General features: G+C 40.6%; 2 protein-coding genes across 2 annotated transcripts; both read right to left on the reverse strand.

Annotated features, from left to right (window-relative positions):
• Positions 1-137: 137 nt before the first annotated feature.
• On the reverse strand, positions 138-4,495 carry LOC130187006 (uncharacterized). The gene has a single exon (XM_056404420.1). The coding sequence runs from the start codon at positions 4,301-4,303 to the stop codon at positions 3,485-3,487; it is 819 nt and encodes a 272-aa protein (XP_056260395.1). The 5' UTR covers positions 4,304-4,495; the 3' UTR covers positions 138-3,484.
• A 746-nt stretch (positions 4,496-5,241) lies between these two features.
• Positions 5,242-18,557, reverse strand: zgc:92275 (cholesterol 7-desaturase nvd). Its single transcript, XM_056404419.1, has 7 exons — positions 17,425-18,557; positions 12,401-12,589; positions 11,747-11,925; positions 11,313-11,438; positions 11,056-11,175; positions 8,798-8,974; positions 5,242-7,636 (listed from the first exon to the last, which is right to left on the reverse strand). The coding sequence occupies exons 1-7, from the start codon at positions 17,828-17,830 to the stop codon at positions 7,475-7,477; spliced, it is 1,359 nt and encodes a 452-aa protein (XP_056260394.1). The 5' UTR covers positions 17,831-18,557; the 3' UTR covers positions 5,242-7,474.
• Between the last annotated feature and the right edge of the window lies 1 nt (position 18,558).

Here is an 18,558-nt window from a genome sequence, read left to right on the forward strand (position 1 = left end):
ACAGAAGGAATAGACGCATACACCACCCACACAGTCCTCTGCAAGGCTAGGAGAGGGATGTTTGAGTATGTATGTGTTTCCATGTTTTTTAGGTTAATAACAATATAACAACTTTTCATTAGATTAACACATCAGGTAATTATCATCACGCTTTACATTTGGTTTAAATTTATTTATTTTCTTTTTAGGGACTGTAAGGCAAACATAAATACAGACATTTTAATGTCAAAATGTACAATGGATCAACTGTAGATATAATTTTAACAATTCACAAATATAACTGAATACTCGAAAAAGATAGGCTAATATTGTTAGTTATATAATTAAGATCGAGTATAAAAAGAAATTGAATAGTTTTAGAGTTGTCCTTTAACCTCCAATCAGTTAGTTTAAAGAAAAACCAAACAAGTTGTAAGTAAGTAAAACTAAAATTAGCTAATGTCACACTTGTCATCCAAGCATGCCAACAAGCTAAAGGTAAAAAAGTCAGCTAGCTTCACCACTCATACATTCACAGACACAAGTGTTAACATCAGTGGAGCAGATGGGAGCGCTATGAAGCTAGCTAGCTTAATGAAAAATGATTTTATTCATAAAACTAAACCAACCTTTGCAGTTAACAGTAATCATCTACACACTGTGTAGCCTATTGCTATAGTCCTTTGCTACATATGCATTTCACTATAGAAACTACCTTAACAGTTGTTTCTCAAACATGCCGACAAGCTAAAGGTAACAAAGTTAGCTAGCTACACCAGTCAGATGGTCACAGACACATCAGTGTTTAACATCAGTGGAGGGCTATGAGGTTAGCTGGCTCAACTGCAAACATAGCTCAACACAGTGAGCAGCTTTCACGGCTAGCTACCTTAATGAAGATAATTTTGTTCTTAAAACTACACCAGCCGGAGTATCTTTATCATCTGTGATCAAACATGTCTTCGTATCATTATGATTTGAAAGAACATTTTTACCAAAGATAAAAGCAGACTGAAGTAATTTCACTTCATGTTTTTATCATTTTAAATAGTCAAAAGTGCCTTTGATCAAAGAATTACCTATGTATTAAACATAAAGTGGGCGCGAAGGGGAGGGTAGAACAGACGGAGCCATGTCATACATGAACTCCTACACGCTTTAGCGCTTAGCATGACAGCAGCGCGTTTGTCGGCAAACTGTGTGTCATTTGCTGTGACCTGAACATGTGCATGTCGAATGGTGCAAAGACGTGTACCATAAAGGATGTGTGAGGGTCAGTTTAATGCAGCAATTCGAGCAGCATTTTGCATCGAGCTATTGTCTCTAGTTGTTGGACGCCTGTAACATGGAGCTCAGATTTTCTGATGGAGGCAGGGAGCAAAACAGGCCATGCTCTGCCAGTGCTTTGACATGAACGGAGCCGATTAGGTCTTGGAAATGGATTGCCTCAATGAGTCATCTGCAGATGGATGGCTGCCTATCTGATGTGTTTCTCATGTAGTGTGAAGTCCTTGCATAAATTATAGATGTGTGAGGCCCCTCAGTGCTCGCTCGCTTGCCTGTCCCAATGCTGAGCTGAAGTATTCATGCTGCGAGAACACAAAGCCTCTTCCGGATTTTACTCCCAGCATCCTGCAAAGCCTTGTGGGGGGGCTGCAGGCCGATCTATATGGATCAATTTCTCATCTCACATTAGAGAGGACTAATTCACATTCCAAATCTGTGCTTCAGTAATTGACAGTCGACTGAGTCAGGAGAGAACTAGGATTTGATCTCAGGAAAACGGGCACACACGTCATTACAGAGGATTTAAAGACCCACCATCCTGCTCTTCTTCAAAGTTACACAATGTCTGATATAGATGCAAAGTAGTTCTACATCAGTTTGCTCAGGAAAGTGGGCATCAGTATTTTTCTAAGGAATGCAAGTAATGTATTTTCTAATTATCTATTTGAGAATCATGTTTTGGCGGTTACCTTTGCTTCATTATTGGTCGTTTACACAGTCAACCAATGATACTGGGAACCTAAAGTATTGACTTTATAAAAACATCCTATTTTTATAATTATTTTTTTGGCCATTTGAGGGCAGCAGAGGAAGCCAACAAACAACATATTATGACCTTTAAAATGATTGTTGGGGTTATTTGACGTGGGGTTGTGTATCTATAGTCATTGTGTTACTTGCAGTAGATTCAGATTAGCAGGCTCCAAGTTTGGAGAGGCATTAGGAACCACTGGCACAGACGCTGAGTGATGTATTGCTGCTACACTGCCGCGGCCACTTTAACACTTGTGCGTAGTAATACGGTAGTTCAATGGTTGCAAAAATTTTGTCCCAAAGGAAAGAGCTATTTGACACCAAGATGAAGATGATGAAAATATTTAAGTACACACTTCAACAAATCTTTTTTCTGTGGGCATTTTTTTTTTTTTTTTTTTTTAAAGAGGAAAAGACACATTGATTTGATAACATATGCCAGAGAAGCATGGAGAAAATGTCTGAAGAGGCGGTGACATGACAGGTTCCTGGATGGATTTGAACTGGGGATTTTGCCATTGTGTGGAGTGCATCTTGGGCACTGCATGCCTCAGTGCTGAACCTGAAATAATTTTAAAAAGGCTGACACATTCTTCACATAGCCACACATTTGATTGAACAGAAATCTAGTCTATATGAGTATTTATGTATATATAATAAATAGCAGAGATACACAGCACCAAACTTAAAAGGTAAACGTGCATAATTAAGAAAACAGAACAAAAAGAAACAAGTAGAGGGTTGGTTGGTTTAAGCTTTCATCATTGCTTTCTGTCTCTCTTTTGAATGAATAACATGGATATAGAGGATTAAATCGTAGGGCCAAGTCTCCTTCATGTGCAGTATGAAAGGAGATAAAGCTGGGTTTTTGTTGCTAAGAATATGCAGCAGTAACAGCAGAGAGCATCCAGGCTGTTCTGATGAGAAGTAGGTCAATACAAGACCCAGAAAGATGTGAGGAGTTTTCATCCAAAGTCAAACCCCCATTATGTGTTGCACCAAATCCTACAAAGTTGTAACGAACTTCAAAGAAGAAAAAAGTCAGAGGTTGACAAACTGATGAGAGACTGGATCCTTTAAAGTTTAGAGATGTGTTAGAAATAATGTTAGATGAATTACTTTTTTCAAGACAGTTGCAACATTCACAAACAAATTCATGTGCTCCTGCAAATCATACTGTTGAGGAGTCAGTTTTGCTTTGGCAAATCCAAACTTTTTCCAAATCTATAATATCAACAGTAAAACACTGCTATACAGTGTGTAGTCAGAAATAACTCCGAAGCTGTGTTAGGTTATGTGAAATGAAAGATAATAAAGTGGGTTAATAAAACAACTGAAGAACAAGTGACATTTGAAATTTGACATTTCCCCAAATGTCACCTGCTGTATCTGCGATGGTATTAAAACAGCAGGCCGCTTATTCATAGCAATAAGTCAGACAACTGAAATCCTTCCAATGATGAGTTTAGCCATTACCCAAAAGTATGGACTGCATTATAGCAGGAACAGCCATGTACAGGAAACAGCCCAGCAGCACCAGGAAGAGCAGCAGGAGAGCAGTGACGGAGAAATAGAGGGAGTGTTGCCGCATCAGCCTCAGTCCTCCGATGAGGCAGGACGGGTAGACGCAGCATCCACATATGTTTCTGTGCGTGTGCGCCTCCAGCTGCCTCTCCAGAGCGAAGCAGCACGACGGTGATGTAGGGACGGCCTGAAGTTCAGGGCCGGGACTGGTGATGAGGGAGGGAGCAGGCTCACAGACACTGTGAAAGTAGGACTCCTCCTGCAGCCTCCTGATCTCCCACTGTGGGAAGGGGGTGGTCTGTCGACAGAAGGGGCACTGCAGCCGGCCCGGGTCCTTGGCCCTCTTCATGATGCCGGCTATACAGCGGTGGCACAGTGTGTGGTTGCAGTGGAGCAAGGTGACGCGGTGATCCTCATGTGAGTCGAACAGCTCGCTGCAGATGGGGCATTCGTGCCAACTGCTGTCACTGAACACGCTCCCGACACTTCCAGTGCAGCCGGGCTGATCCCTGCCAGCCGATTCCAGCTCTTGTGGAACAGATGTCTTTTGGTCAGCACCATCTGTCGTTGTTTGCGTGTCTGCTTTGTGATTCTCATCACGGTTGTCCTGATGTTTGTGCTGAAGCAGAGGCTGCATGACTGAGTCGCTCTCATCTTCTTGCTTTTCCGCTCCCCTTGTCGTGTATGAAACTCTGACGGTGACTTCTTCCAGTGTAACAACTACTTCCTCCTCAGTGTCGAGGAATTCTGACTCAGCCATCCTTCGTAATGAAAAATATTTTTCCTTCTTTTCCTGTTTGTTGGATTGATTTAACGCAGCCCTAACACAAGCTCAGTATGTTTCCTCATTACAGCAGGTCTGCTTTCTTCCTTGACAAAACTAAACTGAGCTAATTGTTGAGGTAATGCTTCAGTATAACAAAGGTAACACAGTTCTCTCCCACCATAAACCCAGATAAGATAAGCACATTCACAGATAAGGAGTGCTAAGCAATAATCTGAGCCTTAGAGAAGTGCCACAGGCCAAGTAGAACAGTGAACATTTTACTGTCACGCTCAATTTAACACACTAACAAATTCAGTGCAATGGAAAGCTTTTGCCAGTTCAGACATGCATGAGCAAACACATTACAGCTGAGAAGACTTATTCTGCATATTTATATAAACATTACATTTGTAGATTAGCCAGTTACGGAAATGCATTTTAATATCGAGAGGAACTCATCCCGCTATTCACAGGACGTATTGTGCTTTCCAACATTCCTGGTTATTTGCTTTGAAATGTGTCCTCTCTCTTCTACGACCACCTGACGGTCTAATGGAAATTAAAATGTAATGTCAAGCAGTCCCACACAAAATGAAAATGATTGCTTTTATAGTTCCGTCATCTCTTCGAGAGGACACAGTAGCATTTAATAAAGCCTCACAGCACTGAAGTCGGTGATTAAATCAGTAACCAGTTGATAATGTGCACCAGGAGAAAATAAACAAAGAGAAATGTAATGTTTAAACTGCACGTCCGTCTGACAAAATATTAAGAGTAACAATATATAGATTATGAGACATAAATGATCAGAAAATGATTTGAATACATTTTTTTTCTCAAAAACCTGCAACAGAATGACATGCAAAATGTAATAACCCTTTATAATAAATCTGAGCCAGACAGGAAAGCAAACTATTAAATCAACACAATCATTGATGAGACAATGACTTTTAATGAGAATGCAGAGAGCATTTTTAAGAAAGCTAACCGACGACTGTTCACAGGAGGCTGAGGGGTATTGGTGTTAGCCAACACATTCTTGAAATGAATCCCATCATTTAACAGAACAGCTTGGTATGGCTACCTGAGTGTAAAGAGCAAACACATGCTCTCTAAGACTGTTAACGTTGCAGAGAAGGTGATTGGCAAGTCACAAAAACAACTTTGCAATGTATTTGACAGTGCTGTTCACAGGACGGCTAAACACATAGTGGTCGATACCTCACACCCACTGCACTCAGAGTCTGAAGTGCTTCCGTCCGGCCGTCGATTTAGGGCCCCAAGGGCCAGCCGGAACAAACACAAGAAGTCTTTTTATTCCCTATGGTGTACAGGCGTTGAACACAAAATGACTGCAGCTTGCATGGAACACTTGTTACTCATTTCTTATCTTATAAGATTTGCTCTGTGGTATTTATTTATTTTACCTATCTGTTGCTACCTGCTCATTTCCTCTATCGTACGTTGTACATGTTGTATGTTTTTAATGGCGTGGCTTGTTATGTGGATTGTATGTATTTTTTATTTTTATTTTTATCATACCTCCTTTGGGAGAAGCCGAAGACAAATTTCCACCTAGGTGGAAAATAGAATAAATCAATCATGTAGGCCTAATCCTAAAAAAGAAACTCTTTGCATACTGACATGAATCTGCAGGTAAAAAAAGTAAGAATATAACTGTATATCTACAAGGTGTACTTTTCACATACCAATCATCATCCGTCATAATTACACTTAAAAAGGACCGCGTCATAATTTGTTGCCATATGTGCAACATTATCTAACAGACACACCACTGTACATATAGTTAGGCTTGTTAAAAGGCCAGTATTTTACACTTTTCCTGTGTTTTATTTGAAGTGTTGATCCATAAGACGATACGTTTGTGGTTTTAGGAACCAAAAACCATTTCAGTGTAGTTTTACATCCCCCTCCTCCATCTCCTTTACATCATTTGAATAGAAATCACAAAATTAAAAAAGGATTGTGGGTTAGTTTGGGAGTAGTGGGATGTTGTGAATTAAGACAGAGCAGTGACATTTATGGCTACAGCGAGTTCCCAGATACGGATCCTGAGCGCAGGTTTTACAGGTGCAGTATTATAAACTCCACCTAATTCCCTCTAAAATCTGAAATTTAAAGTTTATACATTAATGTTTGTGCATGGGTTAAAACAGATGAGGTGCAAAGTGTTAATAAGTGAGCTTTGGAAGTGCTGGTAGATGTAAGCCAGGCTTGATATTTCCGGTCTCTTTGCTCAACTAATTTAATCATCTCCTTGCCTCAACTCTGTATTTAACACACAGACACGACTGATATCAATCTTATCATCTTTGTCTTGGAAAGTAAGCAAAGAAGTGTATTTCCCAAAATGTTGATACTAAACTGCAGCAGCACGAAATACCACTGGATTATTTCTTAATCAAAGTTTTTTTTTCTCTCTACAGAGAGAAACACAGGTAAGAAAAATTGGTGAAGTGGTCCTTTAAGTTGTCATCACTCACCGCTACATCGGCTGGCTGTAACCTGAGATTTCAATCAGAAAACAAACACACCTGCCATTATACCTGTGGTTTAGGGAGAGCCTGGTTTGATTACACATTCAATATCTAATCTTGCAGTTTGGGAGATCAAACATTTCTAATGCAGAATCAGAAAATTGATACCAACTCAAACCAGAAGCATGTGGTTTATATTAACTCCAATCAGGAAAAAACCCTCACACACCAGCTGAAACAGTCACTAAAGCAATCTAAAGTCTGTAACTGATATACACACACACATATATATATATATATATATATATATATATATATATATATATATATATATATATATACACATATATGTGTGTATGTAATTATCCACATTTTGCAGAGTAAAATAGTTTTGACAATCTTTTTTTCAGCATCACAAAAAGGCAATTCTGGTGTTCTTGTTATTGCATCCAAAGAAAAGGAGGTTTTCAGGTATAAAGTAAATTTGGGTCTTAAAAAATAAGGCCAACCTCATCCCACAAACAGGTCAGACCTCCTTCCCTCCTCTAATTTATTATACGTGACAGATAAAAATAGATCTTGGACTCCCACCTCCGAGACGTCTGATTAATGTCAACCCTGGCCTGACGTCTTCTCCGCTGATCTCTCCTCCTGTGGTCCAGAGAGGTCAAAAGTCTAAAGTGTCGTGCTGGTATCGCAGCCGCGGGCTGTTCTCGCTGTAGAACTGACTGAACCACCGCCTGTGCTTCTGGATGGCTGAGTCTTCCTTCACGAGAAGTGGCTTGGAGATGTACTTCTTATTGTTCCAGATCATTACATCCCGCTCAAACTATAGACACAAAATACAAACAGGTCACTGCACAAGACTTGTAAATCATGAATACAAAAAAGCTACAAGAAAGGACTGAGGACGAGGACGAGGACTGAGTGTATATGATAACTGATTCAGACTTACAAACACACTTTGCGCTCACCACTTCCTCTACCCTCCTTTATTTCCACTGACCACTTGATAATCCAGCAGATGGTATGGCGGCAGAAGACTTATTATAGTTTATCAGCGGGGGTTTCTGTGTCAAGTGTTGCTGATTAAATGTCACTCCACAGTTCCTCCATCAGCTGCTGAGATTTGGCATTTCAGTCCACACTCAGACTCCACCTCTTCAACTAAACCTTTAAGAAATGAGCTTCCTCTGGTGATCTTTCTTTGTGTTAAAACCACATGGGGAAACAAAATGACAATAATTTACTGAAATTAATTGTAATTTTATCATCTCTCTCTTTTTTTTTTTTTTTTTTTAATTATTCTTTGAAGCAGAAACACAACCTGTCTTGTGTTTGATCAAATAGTTTTATCTTGTAGCTGTCAAACTTATTTTAGACCCACTCTGGAGGCAACGCCGTGGGCATCCAATTTAAGTTTACCATTCAGAAAAATACTTTTCCCCCTTTTCTTGTGAGCCACCTTCTTAGTTTTCATTTTTTCACAGCTAATTATCAAGTTTAATGAGGATTATTTACACCTTCTCTGTGACTGTGTGGTGTTACTTCTGGTGGTAACGTGGAGGCAGAATCAAATTAAACACAGAGTGGGAGGCAAGTAAACACAATTCCCAAGTTCACAAGCCTCAAATCAAGTTTTTTGAGGTCAGGTGACCTTGACCTTTGACCTTTAGCCTCCAAAATCTAAGCATTTTAAGTCCAAGTGAACATTTGTGCCACATTTGAAGAACTTCCCAGGCGTTACGGAGATATCGCGTTCATGAGAATGTGACAGACGGACGTATGGACAACCCAAAAACATAAAGCCTCCGGCCCTGACTGTCACCAGAGGCAGAAACAAATGATAAGTGGAGCTTTAACTTTTTTTCTTTCCAGATATAATAGAAAGACGGTGGATTCAGACTTCTCCCCCCCGTGATGCAGCTGCTCAGATCTGACAATGAAAGACTGTGTTAGAGTGAAAGATGAAGGTGAGTGTGTACTGCACCTGAACACACTCTGCACTGAGGATGAACTTGGGCACCGGAGGCGGGATGTTAGACTGATAGAAGATGGTGTGTGAGACGCACTGCAGCAGAGGCTCCACTGGAGTCACACAGTGCATGATTACACCACGGCCCAGGAAACTGTGGTCAAACAGCAGAAACACCACGCCTGGACCCACCTGAACAACAAGCAAAAATATGATCATCAGCCTGGAAAGATGTGCAATGATGTGCATAATCTGCTGATTGCTGTTGATATACCCATCATGTTGTTTTATGCACTAGATTCATCATTTACAGCCCCACACTGTAAAAGGATTTGTGTTGTTAATACAGTAAATTACTGTGAAACAGAGTGATGGTGTTTAAGAGTAGGGTACTGTAACACATGAGGCATTATGGGAATCTTGTCATGGGCTGAAACATATATTTAAGGTTGTTTCTGTCAGGTTTTGCAGAGTTAGGACCCAAACGTAAGGTCTTTTAATAACAAAAGGAAACTTACAAAACTGGTGAAAATGCTGAAAACTCAAAATCCAAAATGTAGGCAAACAGGATACAACAGGGGAAGACTGGAACAAAAAAGGAGTACAACAGAAAATCCAAATACTAGAACAGGAGCAGTGACACGACAGAGAGCAACAGGAGTAAAACGGGACAAACTGACAGACGCAAAGGGAAGCACAGAGACTAAATAGACACAAGGGAGGCAAAGGTGATTGAACACAGGTTAAACACATTAGGGCGGGGCAGACAATCTTAGAGGAGGGAAACAGGACAAAGACAGGAAGTGAACTAACCACACTAACACACGGTTCCTTGTTTCAAAAATAAAACAGGAAATAACCCTAAAGTCCAAATAAAAGAGTCCGATCATAAGGTCCAAAAAGTGTTCAAACATAAATTGTCCATCAGTGAGCCTGCACCTTACTGTATTTTTGTAAGGCAAACTGCCAGTTCACAACTTGCTGACAGATGAACAAATGGCCAACGTCCCTTCTTCAAAAACAGAAATGATGCTCTTTGGAAGACTTTGACGGTGGATTTGTGGCGGAGCTTCAGTATGTTGAATTGTTCTGCTTGTGCAATGAGGCTGATTTGTTTGTTTTCATCTGAATCCCATTAACATTAAAACAACACCCGCTTGTGAGACACCCCTTTTTATGTCACAGCATCGCCGCAGGGACACACATGCTGTTTGTTTTTCTGTATGAAGTCAGTAAAGTTCGGTTTCCCTCGTCCATATCAGACTTTATTATGAAACTTAAAAGGCTAAACTGATCCTAGAGCTGCTTCAGACGGTTCAGGCTTGGCGACCCTGATCACAGGTGTGGCACAGTAAGTTACTGTTTATTTTGTTTTACAATACTGTACTGTTTTCAATGACTGCATTTTACTGTTTATGAAAATAAAAGCACAGGTTTTTCTACTATAATTGTCTTGCAGTGAGATACTGCAATGTAAATAGCATCCACTAAGCTACTGTAAATATCATGGTAATGTGTTTACAGCGTATCAGTTAAGGTTGGTAATCAAAATGATTAAATGTGTTTTGGATTATTTAACATCAAATAACCTTGTTACAAAAATGATAATTCTCAAATGTCTTGATATTGCAGAACAAGTCCTTTTACACTCAGGGTTAATCCCAATAATTACCCCCTCTCATATCGTCATGCATTTCATATCATCCTACAATAATTGTACTGTCCACCCAGTCTCTCTTGGTGGTTTCAGAGTGCACTTATTCACTCAGTTCATCAGTCAAGATAAAAAGAGACAGACTGCACTACAGAACGTGGTGTTTCTTTTGCATCAGACCAGTATTTTTCTCAGATGTAGTTACATGGACACTGCGTTCAGGCCACTGTTGCTCTACACTGGAGACTGAGGGAGATTTTCAGTTCCTGCTGGTTTTGTAATAGACAGTTTTGTTATAACACACACAGTCCACATCTGTCAGGCTCTGTACTTTTGTACTGAATGGTTAAAAGTTGAGTGGGAAATCATGTTAAGCCAAGTTAATGTTAACTTCTCATCTAAACTCAGCAGCTATTTAAAGACTTTCAGGCCTGTGGTCTTCAGTTGAAGCACAGCAGATATTTTTCATCTACGACCTTGTGAATGTGGCTGAACTCCTTTTTTATTTATTTTCAACTGTATTATTGATTAGATTATTGATTATTCTGTCAATATAATTTAGAGTCAATCACAGGAAATGATGTACTGACTACATATTCTACTTTGAACTTAACAGTACCTGTCTGGCCACAACGTGAACATCCAGCAGAGACCAGTGGTGTCCGAACACAGTCAGAGAGTGTTTCACCAGCATCTGAGAACAATGCTTGTTGGGCTCTGCCTCTGGTTCCCATTGAACCTTGAATAAACACACACACATGCACACACACACACAAAGTACGTATAGTGGCAGAAGTGCACTGTTAAATACGATGATCATTATACCTTTTAAAAAGAGTCACCTATTCAGCCTCCTTATCTGCAAGAGCATCTCACCTTCCAGTCATGTCGCACAAATTCCCAGATTTTGCTGTTGGTGTAGCGCAGATCTACGCCGCTGACGATGCCCGGCGTGTGCAGGTGATTGAGGTGAGCGATGTCTGCTGCATTTTCAGGAATCTCCTATAGAGAGGAGAGGTCACCGTGAAACATTGTCACCATTGTGTTAAAAGATTAGTGTCCGAAGCATCTACGCTGCCTGGTGTTGTTGGGTACTGAGTTCATGTACAGCTACAATAGGTGGATTTTCTGAAGACTGAAGGTGAACAGATGTTTGGAGCTCATGGTCATTTGTCCCTCCTTGCTCTCTGGTCTCTGAGACACTGAGGGAAGATTATGTTGAGAAAACCTGACAAAATAAACCACTTAATCTCAACCAAACCGTGCTCATGCTACATATATAAAAAACACATGCACACATATGCACCCACCTGTATGTGAGCGTTGACAAAATGTTCAGTTCTCCCCCGGTAGACCCACTCTCCCTTTGTGATCTCCTGCTGCTCTGGCACCTTCCACTGAGGATCTTCTCCATCACAGTGAAACCACACCAGGACCTGGCCGTTGACCTCGCAGCTGGGCCAGCAGCGCACCCTGGCAAACTCTGGCACTGAAGGACAAAATCAAAATTGAATCTTATTTCAAGTGTTTTTAATCAGGACGCGTAAAGAGAAGTGTTAAATTTCATTTTGGCAATCCACTGCTCATTCCTAACAGTGGATGTTCAATAATCAATAACTGTTTCACCATCTATCCATCAACATATCAACAACAAATAGAGCTGGTCTGGTGACTTATACTAATGTTATGTTTAAACACCATAGAAAATGACACAATACCATATTCTTACATCATTATAGTTACTGAGCATAGTCATGCTACCCAATTTCCATCAGTTCGGGGCCACTCTCGGAGCAAATTGACCAGATTTTCACAAATTTGCTGTAAATGTTCATGTTTCACCTGGATTTTTTTTGACCCCTTACCTTATTCTTTCTTTTTTTTATTCATTTATTTTAGATAATGAATGTTTAAGAGCTTTTTCTCAGTTGTAAATTGACAAAACCATCACCATCACTTCATACCTTTTTCTGCGTAGGGGATCCTCACACATTTGCCATCGTCCCCACGAAACTGCCATCCGTGAAACGGGCACTCTATGCAGCTTCCCACCACCCGTCCCCCAACAGCCAGGTTGGCACCCAGGTGAGGGCAGTAGGCATCCACCACATAGGCCTTCCCATCCTGGCCTCGAAACACTGCCACCTGCTCACCTGGGATATTTAATTACAGCAGAGGCAGGCTTTTAACACTACCCAGAATCAGGATATATAGGTTCAAGTATGGCTGTACATAACTCTTCGGACAAATCTGTAACAAAAAAAATGCCAAATTGTTGCACAGTGGATAAAAGGAAGGAACATATCACATGCAACATATTCCTTAATTATTTCTTAGAACATGCTCCAATTATTCTGAGATATTTAGTGAATTATGACGTGAGACTTTGACAAACAAGCATTGTGTGTACTTGCTGATCAGAGATAAAACCATAGATTAGAGTGTTATATTGTGCCAATAGATTTTGACTTTTGGTAATGCGTGTGATTCACTGCTGGTCTTTCAGTAACCCTGATGGTTGTCAGTTCACCTGGTCTCTGTTGTCTCAGGCGGGAGTGTAGCGAGGCTCGGTTGCCAGGAGAGACGAGCTCATTTCACCAAGTTTTCAGTATACATTTCAGACACAAACGCCTACAGCCTTTGTTAGAGTAGTTCACACACTAGAGTGCTTAGTGATGCTTTCTTTTTCAAACAAAGTCTCATTGTTTCTGGTCAAACACGCCTGCAACTGATTGTTTGAATTAAAAGTGTCATGGAGGTGGATGTTGTAGTTACTAACATTAATTGAATAACCACATAATGGTAGTAAAGCTGCAGCGCACACCCTGTAGGTGTGGATGTGGGTGCCATCTGTATGGTCGGTTATATGTCAGCCTGGTGATAGACTGGTGACCAGTCCTGGGTGTAACCTGCCTCTCGCCCAGTGTCAGCTCATGGGAATCAAAGGATAAGCTGAATAGCTGATGGACGGATGGTTGATAGTAAAGCTGCAAGTAACGATTATCTCATTATCAATTAATCTGCTGATTACTGATTAATTTTGACAGATAAATGGGTTTGCCTTGTCAATAAAATGTTGTAAAAAAATTGTGATTTCCTTTTTGATTATTTCTGTCTTAAGAGCACTTGACCTCTTTGTGTTTATAGAGGTCTGACAGCCAATCCCTCCTGCATCAGGTCTCTCTCTGATCAATAATATGACAGCCTCGTCATTCCCAGCTTTAAAGCTGTTGATGTGTCATGTCTATGTCTCTGTGCTGCTTGATATGTAGCAGTAAAGTTTAAACTTTTCGATCATGCTGTTATTTATTTAGGCACATTTTCATTGCGACACATGATGTAAAACAGATACATGCTTCACATTTTAAATGTGTTCTTCTCGTGTTGATATGCGGTGGGAGCGTTTGATCTCCTCACGGAGTTTCTTTGAGTTTGAGTTCAAAAAGGTTTCAAAGAGTGTTCGCTGCTTTCATGTTTCTGTCACATTACCTGTCACAAACAAACACAGTGTATGAAAGCTTCCACACCTGAAAAAATATATCCACCAGTAAAAAGAGTCACCGGCTCTTGCAGCGTGTTTCACCGTACACTTGTAACCATTGATCATTTTTGTCACCAATTCATTAACTATTGTTTCAATCAACTGATCAATCATCTAATCTATAAAAATGGTTAAAGATATGAAAACTTCTCATCTGTGTGTGATGTGATGTTCTCACATTTGAGAAGCTGGAGCTAAAGAATATTTTGTGTTTTTCTTTGACACTGAAGATGAAGAAAGAAACAATCAATTTATCTAAATTTTGGTCAATTAATTTTCTTAATATTGATTAATGGACCAAATAACCAAATTAAAACATACTGTATTTGAAAGTAGTTATTTAAATGGTGTTGTATGACTGGAGTTTGCTCTGTTGTCAGGGAGATCAGTCCGTTGATGGGATAAAATCATAGCGCATGACAAAAGAACTGTCTCCATGACAACTGAGCAAACTCAATCCATTGAAGAAGACCTTGTGATGTGGTTGAAAGCTTGGGTTGGATTTTTTTTTCTTTTTTTCGTCAAACTACTATTTCTGTGGTCGAGAATAAACTTTCATGTTTAATATTGTAGTAGATGTTAATTGACTGTATGTACTGACACATGTGATCATGTGTTGAAGGACTTATTTATATTGTGGATATTTTACAGCTAATGTAGCAGGTTATTAAAGCTCTTACAGACTGAAGGTGTGATGCATCTCAGTGGTTGCCAAAGTGGGGATTAAGGATTGCCAGAAAACCACCAGGGTGTGTTGGCATGTTGGAAAACATTTAATAAAGTACGGACTGAACTCTGTCTGTGATGCTAAATATACAGTAGGAATATATATAATAGCATTTTATTTTCCTTATATATCCCTCTCTTTTCTCACTCTCTAGTGCCTTTCAGCACAAGTTTCCCCTCCGGCTACGGCTGCCGCGATTAGTCGCCATAATCGACGACTTCGACTATGAAAATGCGTTGACGTCAATATCTTACGTGACGAGTCGTTTCCCATTGATACATTGAACTATTTTTGGCGGCAAGTCATTATTAACCGCCATATATTTATTTTCTAAATCACCTAAGGTCACACTTCTTCTCTGCTGCTAACTCTCTGCAGATAACTGAGGATTACTGGAGTTAACGACAACTATCTCTGATCTTTACTGTAATGAAGAGTGCAATAAAAAGTAAAAGGCCAATAAGAACTTTATCCAACAACCTGTTCAACAAGCAACAAACAAACAGTCTTTACACAACAACATGGCGCTGGTTGAGCTAACGGCGAACTGTTAGGAAACGTTACAATGGAAGCAGTCTGTCTGTAGTCTGACTGATTAACGTGGCAGATTGTTGTAAACTCAGCAACTGGCGGAGACAAACCAGAACAATCAATTCTAATCTTGTTCTTAATTTATTCTTTTTAACAAAGAAGCAGTAAAAGTCTCAGATGGATCAATATAAGTATGGATAAGATAAAGATAAAATCAGCTGGTTAATGTCTGACTTTGAGAGGACGAGCACATCACAGTTTAAATCCCTTCACTATAACTCTTGTTTAACCAGTGTTATTTTGTGATTATTATTTTTTATGGTGCACCGTGAGCTCAGTCACAAACATGTGAAGGATTACTTCATGTCAGTGTTGTCTGTTCGTTAGTAGCCAGAGCTTTTTAATATCTTTGGTCCTTGCAGCTGGTAAATACTCTCATAAAGTCAGAAAGTCGTCTGCTGCTACCTGAGAATTCACACTGAATAAGTGTTTGACAAAATGTCTAACCCAGAATCTGGGCTTATGGATCATGCCAGAGTGTCACATAGATTTTCTGGAGGAAAATTAATTGTTAAGATTAATCGTCTATTTGATAAAACAGTGATAGATTAATTGTTAGAAAAAAAAGTCCTCAGTGGCAGCCCTACCTCCAGCCCGTTCTTACTGTCCCACATTATGTTGACCCAAATCAAAACTTGGCTTCCTCCGGGATCTGCATCCTGCTGTGAAAGACTGCAGCGTCTCACTCCTAACCTTTCTCTGTGGTCATCCATTTACATCAGATATTAAATTCTGCCAAGTGTGTCTTTTCCCCCTGTGCTGTTCTCACACGTTGCGCTGTGGTTCAGTTCTGCCCCTACAAATGTGTGTGGACAGCAGCGCAGTGCTGTGTCACACCTCGTGTGGATGAGCCTCTTTTTGATTTCTCAGAATTGTATTGAGGGAGCCCCTGACCAGGCGCTGCCGGAGCTGGATCAGCAGTTCCTCTTAACTACTGTCATCCAGCCTGCGCTAATCTGGGAGCAATCTGAGCAGTGTATAGGTCAGCCAAAAGTCAAACCAAAGACATTTAATAGCTATAAGTAGAGATCTCCAGATGTGGTGATCTGACTGGGCATAGATCCAATTTGCACACTCATCATACAAAAGTAGTTAGAGATAAACCATTATTGTAATGTCCCTGGAAGATAGTCAGACCAGGAACCATCTAGAGCAGTGACTTTTATATCTGCAAAAACGACAGAGGGATAATTGTGGCAAAAGTCAAAATAAGCATCCAAAGTGACCTATATCTGTTTAAGATCATTTAAAAAAACAATGTGTTGAGTGAGTTAGTTGTGAATATGAAAACTACTGTAACTAAATTGGAGTGCTTGTTTAAATAAGCACCTGAGAATCACACTATTTTGTTTGTGTTGAATGTTCCTAAGCTTCCAATTGTGGCTCATTTGTGTGATGTAATTCACACTTACATGACTACGTTTTGAAAATGCGGCTCTGTTATTCAGAGCAGTTCATCACACTGAGTGACTCATCCGGTTCAGGGACAGATGTGGTTATTGACATTGTCTGCAGTCAATCCTGTCTATATCTTTGATGTAATCAGGAACTGAGAGTTAAACTTTAACTCTAGATTCAATTCGATTACAAAGTCTGTCTCCTACCATCTTAAAAAAAAAAAAAAAAACAGCAAAATGTAGAGTATTCATGTGCAGGCATGGATGGTTCGAGCCAGAATCATGTCTTTCATCACCTGAATCTTCCACCTCTCAGGTCTTCTGCTGGTAGTCTGCTAAGTCCAAAGTAAACATGGAGAAGCAGCATTTAGTTACCATGGCTACCACAAATTTTACCTGAGCTAAGCAAAAAGACTCCCATGGTCAGGCCTTCTGCTGGTGTCAGCACCTTCACTGCCTGTCCCACTGCTGAGCTGAGACATTTGTCTGACATTATAATATCTGCTGAGGTATGTGACCACCTCTCTCAGTGTACTCACTTTGATCTTAGGGAAAGTTGCTGTTTTTTGGGGGGGGGCTCACACATATGAGTTGTTATGTTGTCTTTTTTTTTCAAAATAAATACAATTTAATAATACGTTTTTTGTTTTTTTTTACTAATGCGCCGCACACTAATAATACGGCAGCTGGGGACTTTAGTAGCGGTAATGCAACTACCTCCACTTATCATACCTAGAACTGAGACATTTTTGACCTCGCCTCTCTCCAGCAGGTGTGAGTCCAGCACTCGGTACCAGCCGTTCGGATAAACTGGAGGCAGCTCTCCGGTCTTCCTCCTGCGGCGGACCTCGTTTGCGGCCTGGGCTCTGGAGCGACCGTCCTCTGCGATGTACCCCACATCCTCGAGCGCCTTGGACCGTTCCAGGGGACAGAAGAGCAGCCTGTAGAGCCAGCCCATGGCGAGGAGGGAAACTCCGGCAATGATACAGACCACAGCCCGCGCCGGAGCACCGAGCAGCCCCGTGTCTCTCCATATCGGGGACCCGTTGCCTGCTGAGTCCAGCGGGTCTCCACCTTGTATGATAAGCACTGCGCCCACGCCCAGGCCAACACAGGCGGCTATCTTCCCAGTGGACATGCTCCCGGTGTCACTGTCTCTCTCGCAGGCTGCAGTGACACTCACTCACTGTCTCTGTATGAATGGGTTAGTTTACCGCCGGGCAGTTTTGTGATGATGTGTCGCCCAGGAATGACACGAGCACCTTGGAGACAAGATGCGCCACTTTGTTGCCACACCCAGGGCTCTGAACTGACTGCAGCTGATCATTAACACAGAGGTCTGACCCCCCCTTTGTCAAACCCAGAGAAAACTGTGAAATTCATTTAATGACAAGTTTAGATAGTTTTTCAGGAACATCACATACACAAAAAGTTCCTCCTCACCAAACTGGGAAAACTATTTCTTTATGGACCTTGGTTTGTGCACCTCTTGTGGAAACAGTAAAGGCTTTCAACAAACTGTTGCCACAAAGTTGGCAGAACATTGTGTTAAATATCATCACTTAGCAAACCTTGAAAAACAGCCCCACAACAAAAAATTCACAAAAGTATGTGGACAGGTATGTCAATATATGGTATATGGTCAGGCCATATTGGCAGTGCTGTAACCTGCAACCTGAGTAGAGCTGACTCATGTTCTGCATGCACCCCCTTGTGGTCTTTTATCAGTAATGCTCTTTCAAGTCATAACTGCAGAGATGCCAGATTGTAATGTAATGTTGACTTCTTGTCCTGTTATTGGAGCAAAACAGTACATTTATTGCACAATGACAATTAAGTAATAAAGTTATTCAAAATGAAATAAAA

Source organism: Seriola aureovittata, chromosome 18, assembly GCF_021018895.1.
Source record: "Seriola aureovittata isolate HTS-2021-v1 ecotype China chromosome 18, ASM2101889v1, whole genome shotgun sequence".
NCBI lineage: Eukaryota > Metazoa > Chordata > Actinopteri > Carangiformes > Carangidae > Seriola > Seriola aureovittata.

Bases quoted from the DNA above. Each gene is read 5' to 3' on its own strand.
- LOC130187006 (XM_056404420.1), bottom strand. From the start codon at position 4,303: ATGGCTGAGTCAGAATTCCTCGACACTGAGGAGGAAGTAGTTGTTACA.
- zgc:92275 (XM_056404419.1), bottom strand. From the start codon at position 17,830: ATGTCCACTGGGAAGATAGCCGCCTGTGTTGGCCTGGGCGTGGGCGCA. The intron at 12,590-17,424 runs GTATGATAAGTG...TAAATATCCCAG, and splicing joins CAAAAATGTCTCAGTTCTAG to GTGAGCAGGTGGCAGTGTTT. The intron at 11,439-11,746 runs GTGGGTGCATAT...TCCTCTCTATAG, and splicing joins TTGTCAACGCTCACATACAG to GAGATTCCTGAAAATGCAGC.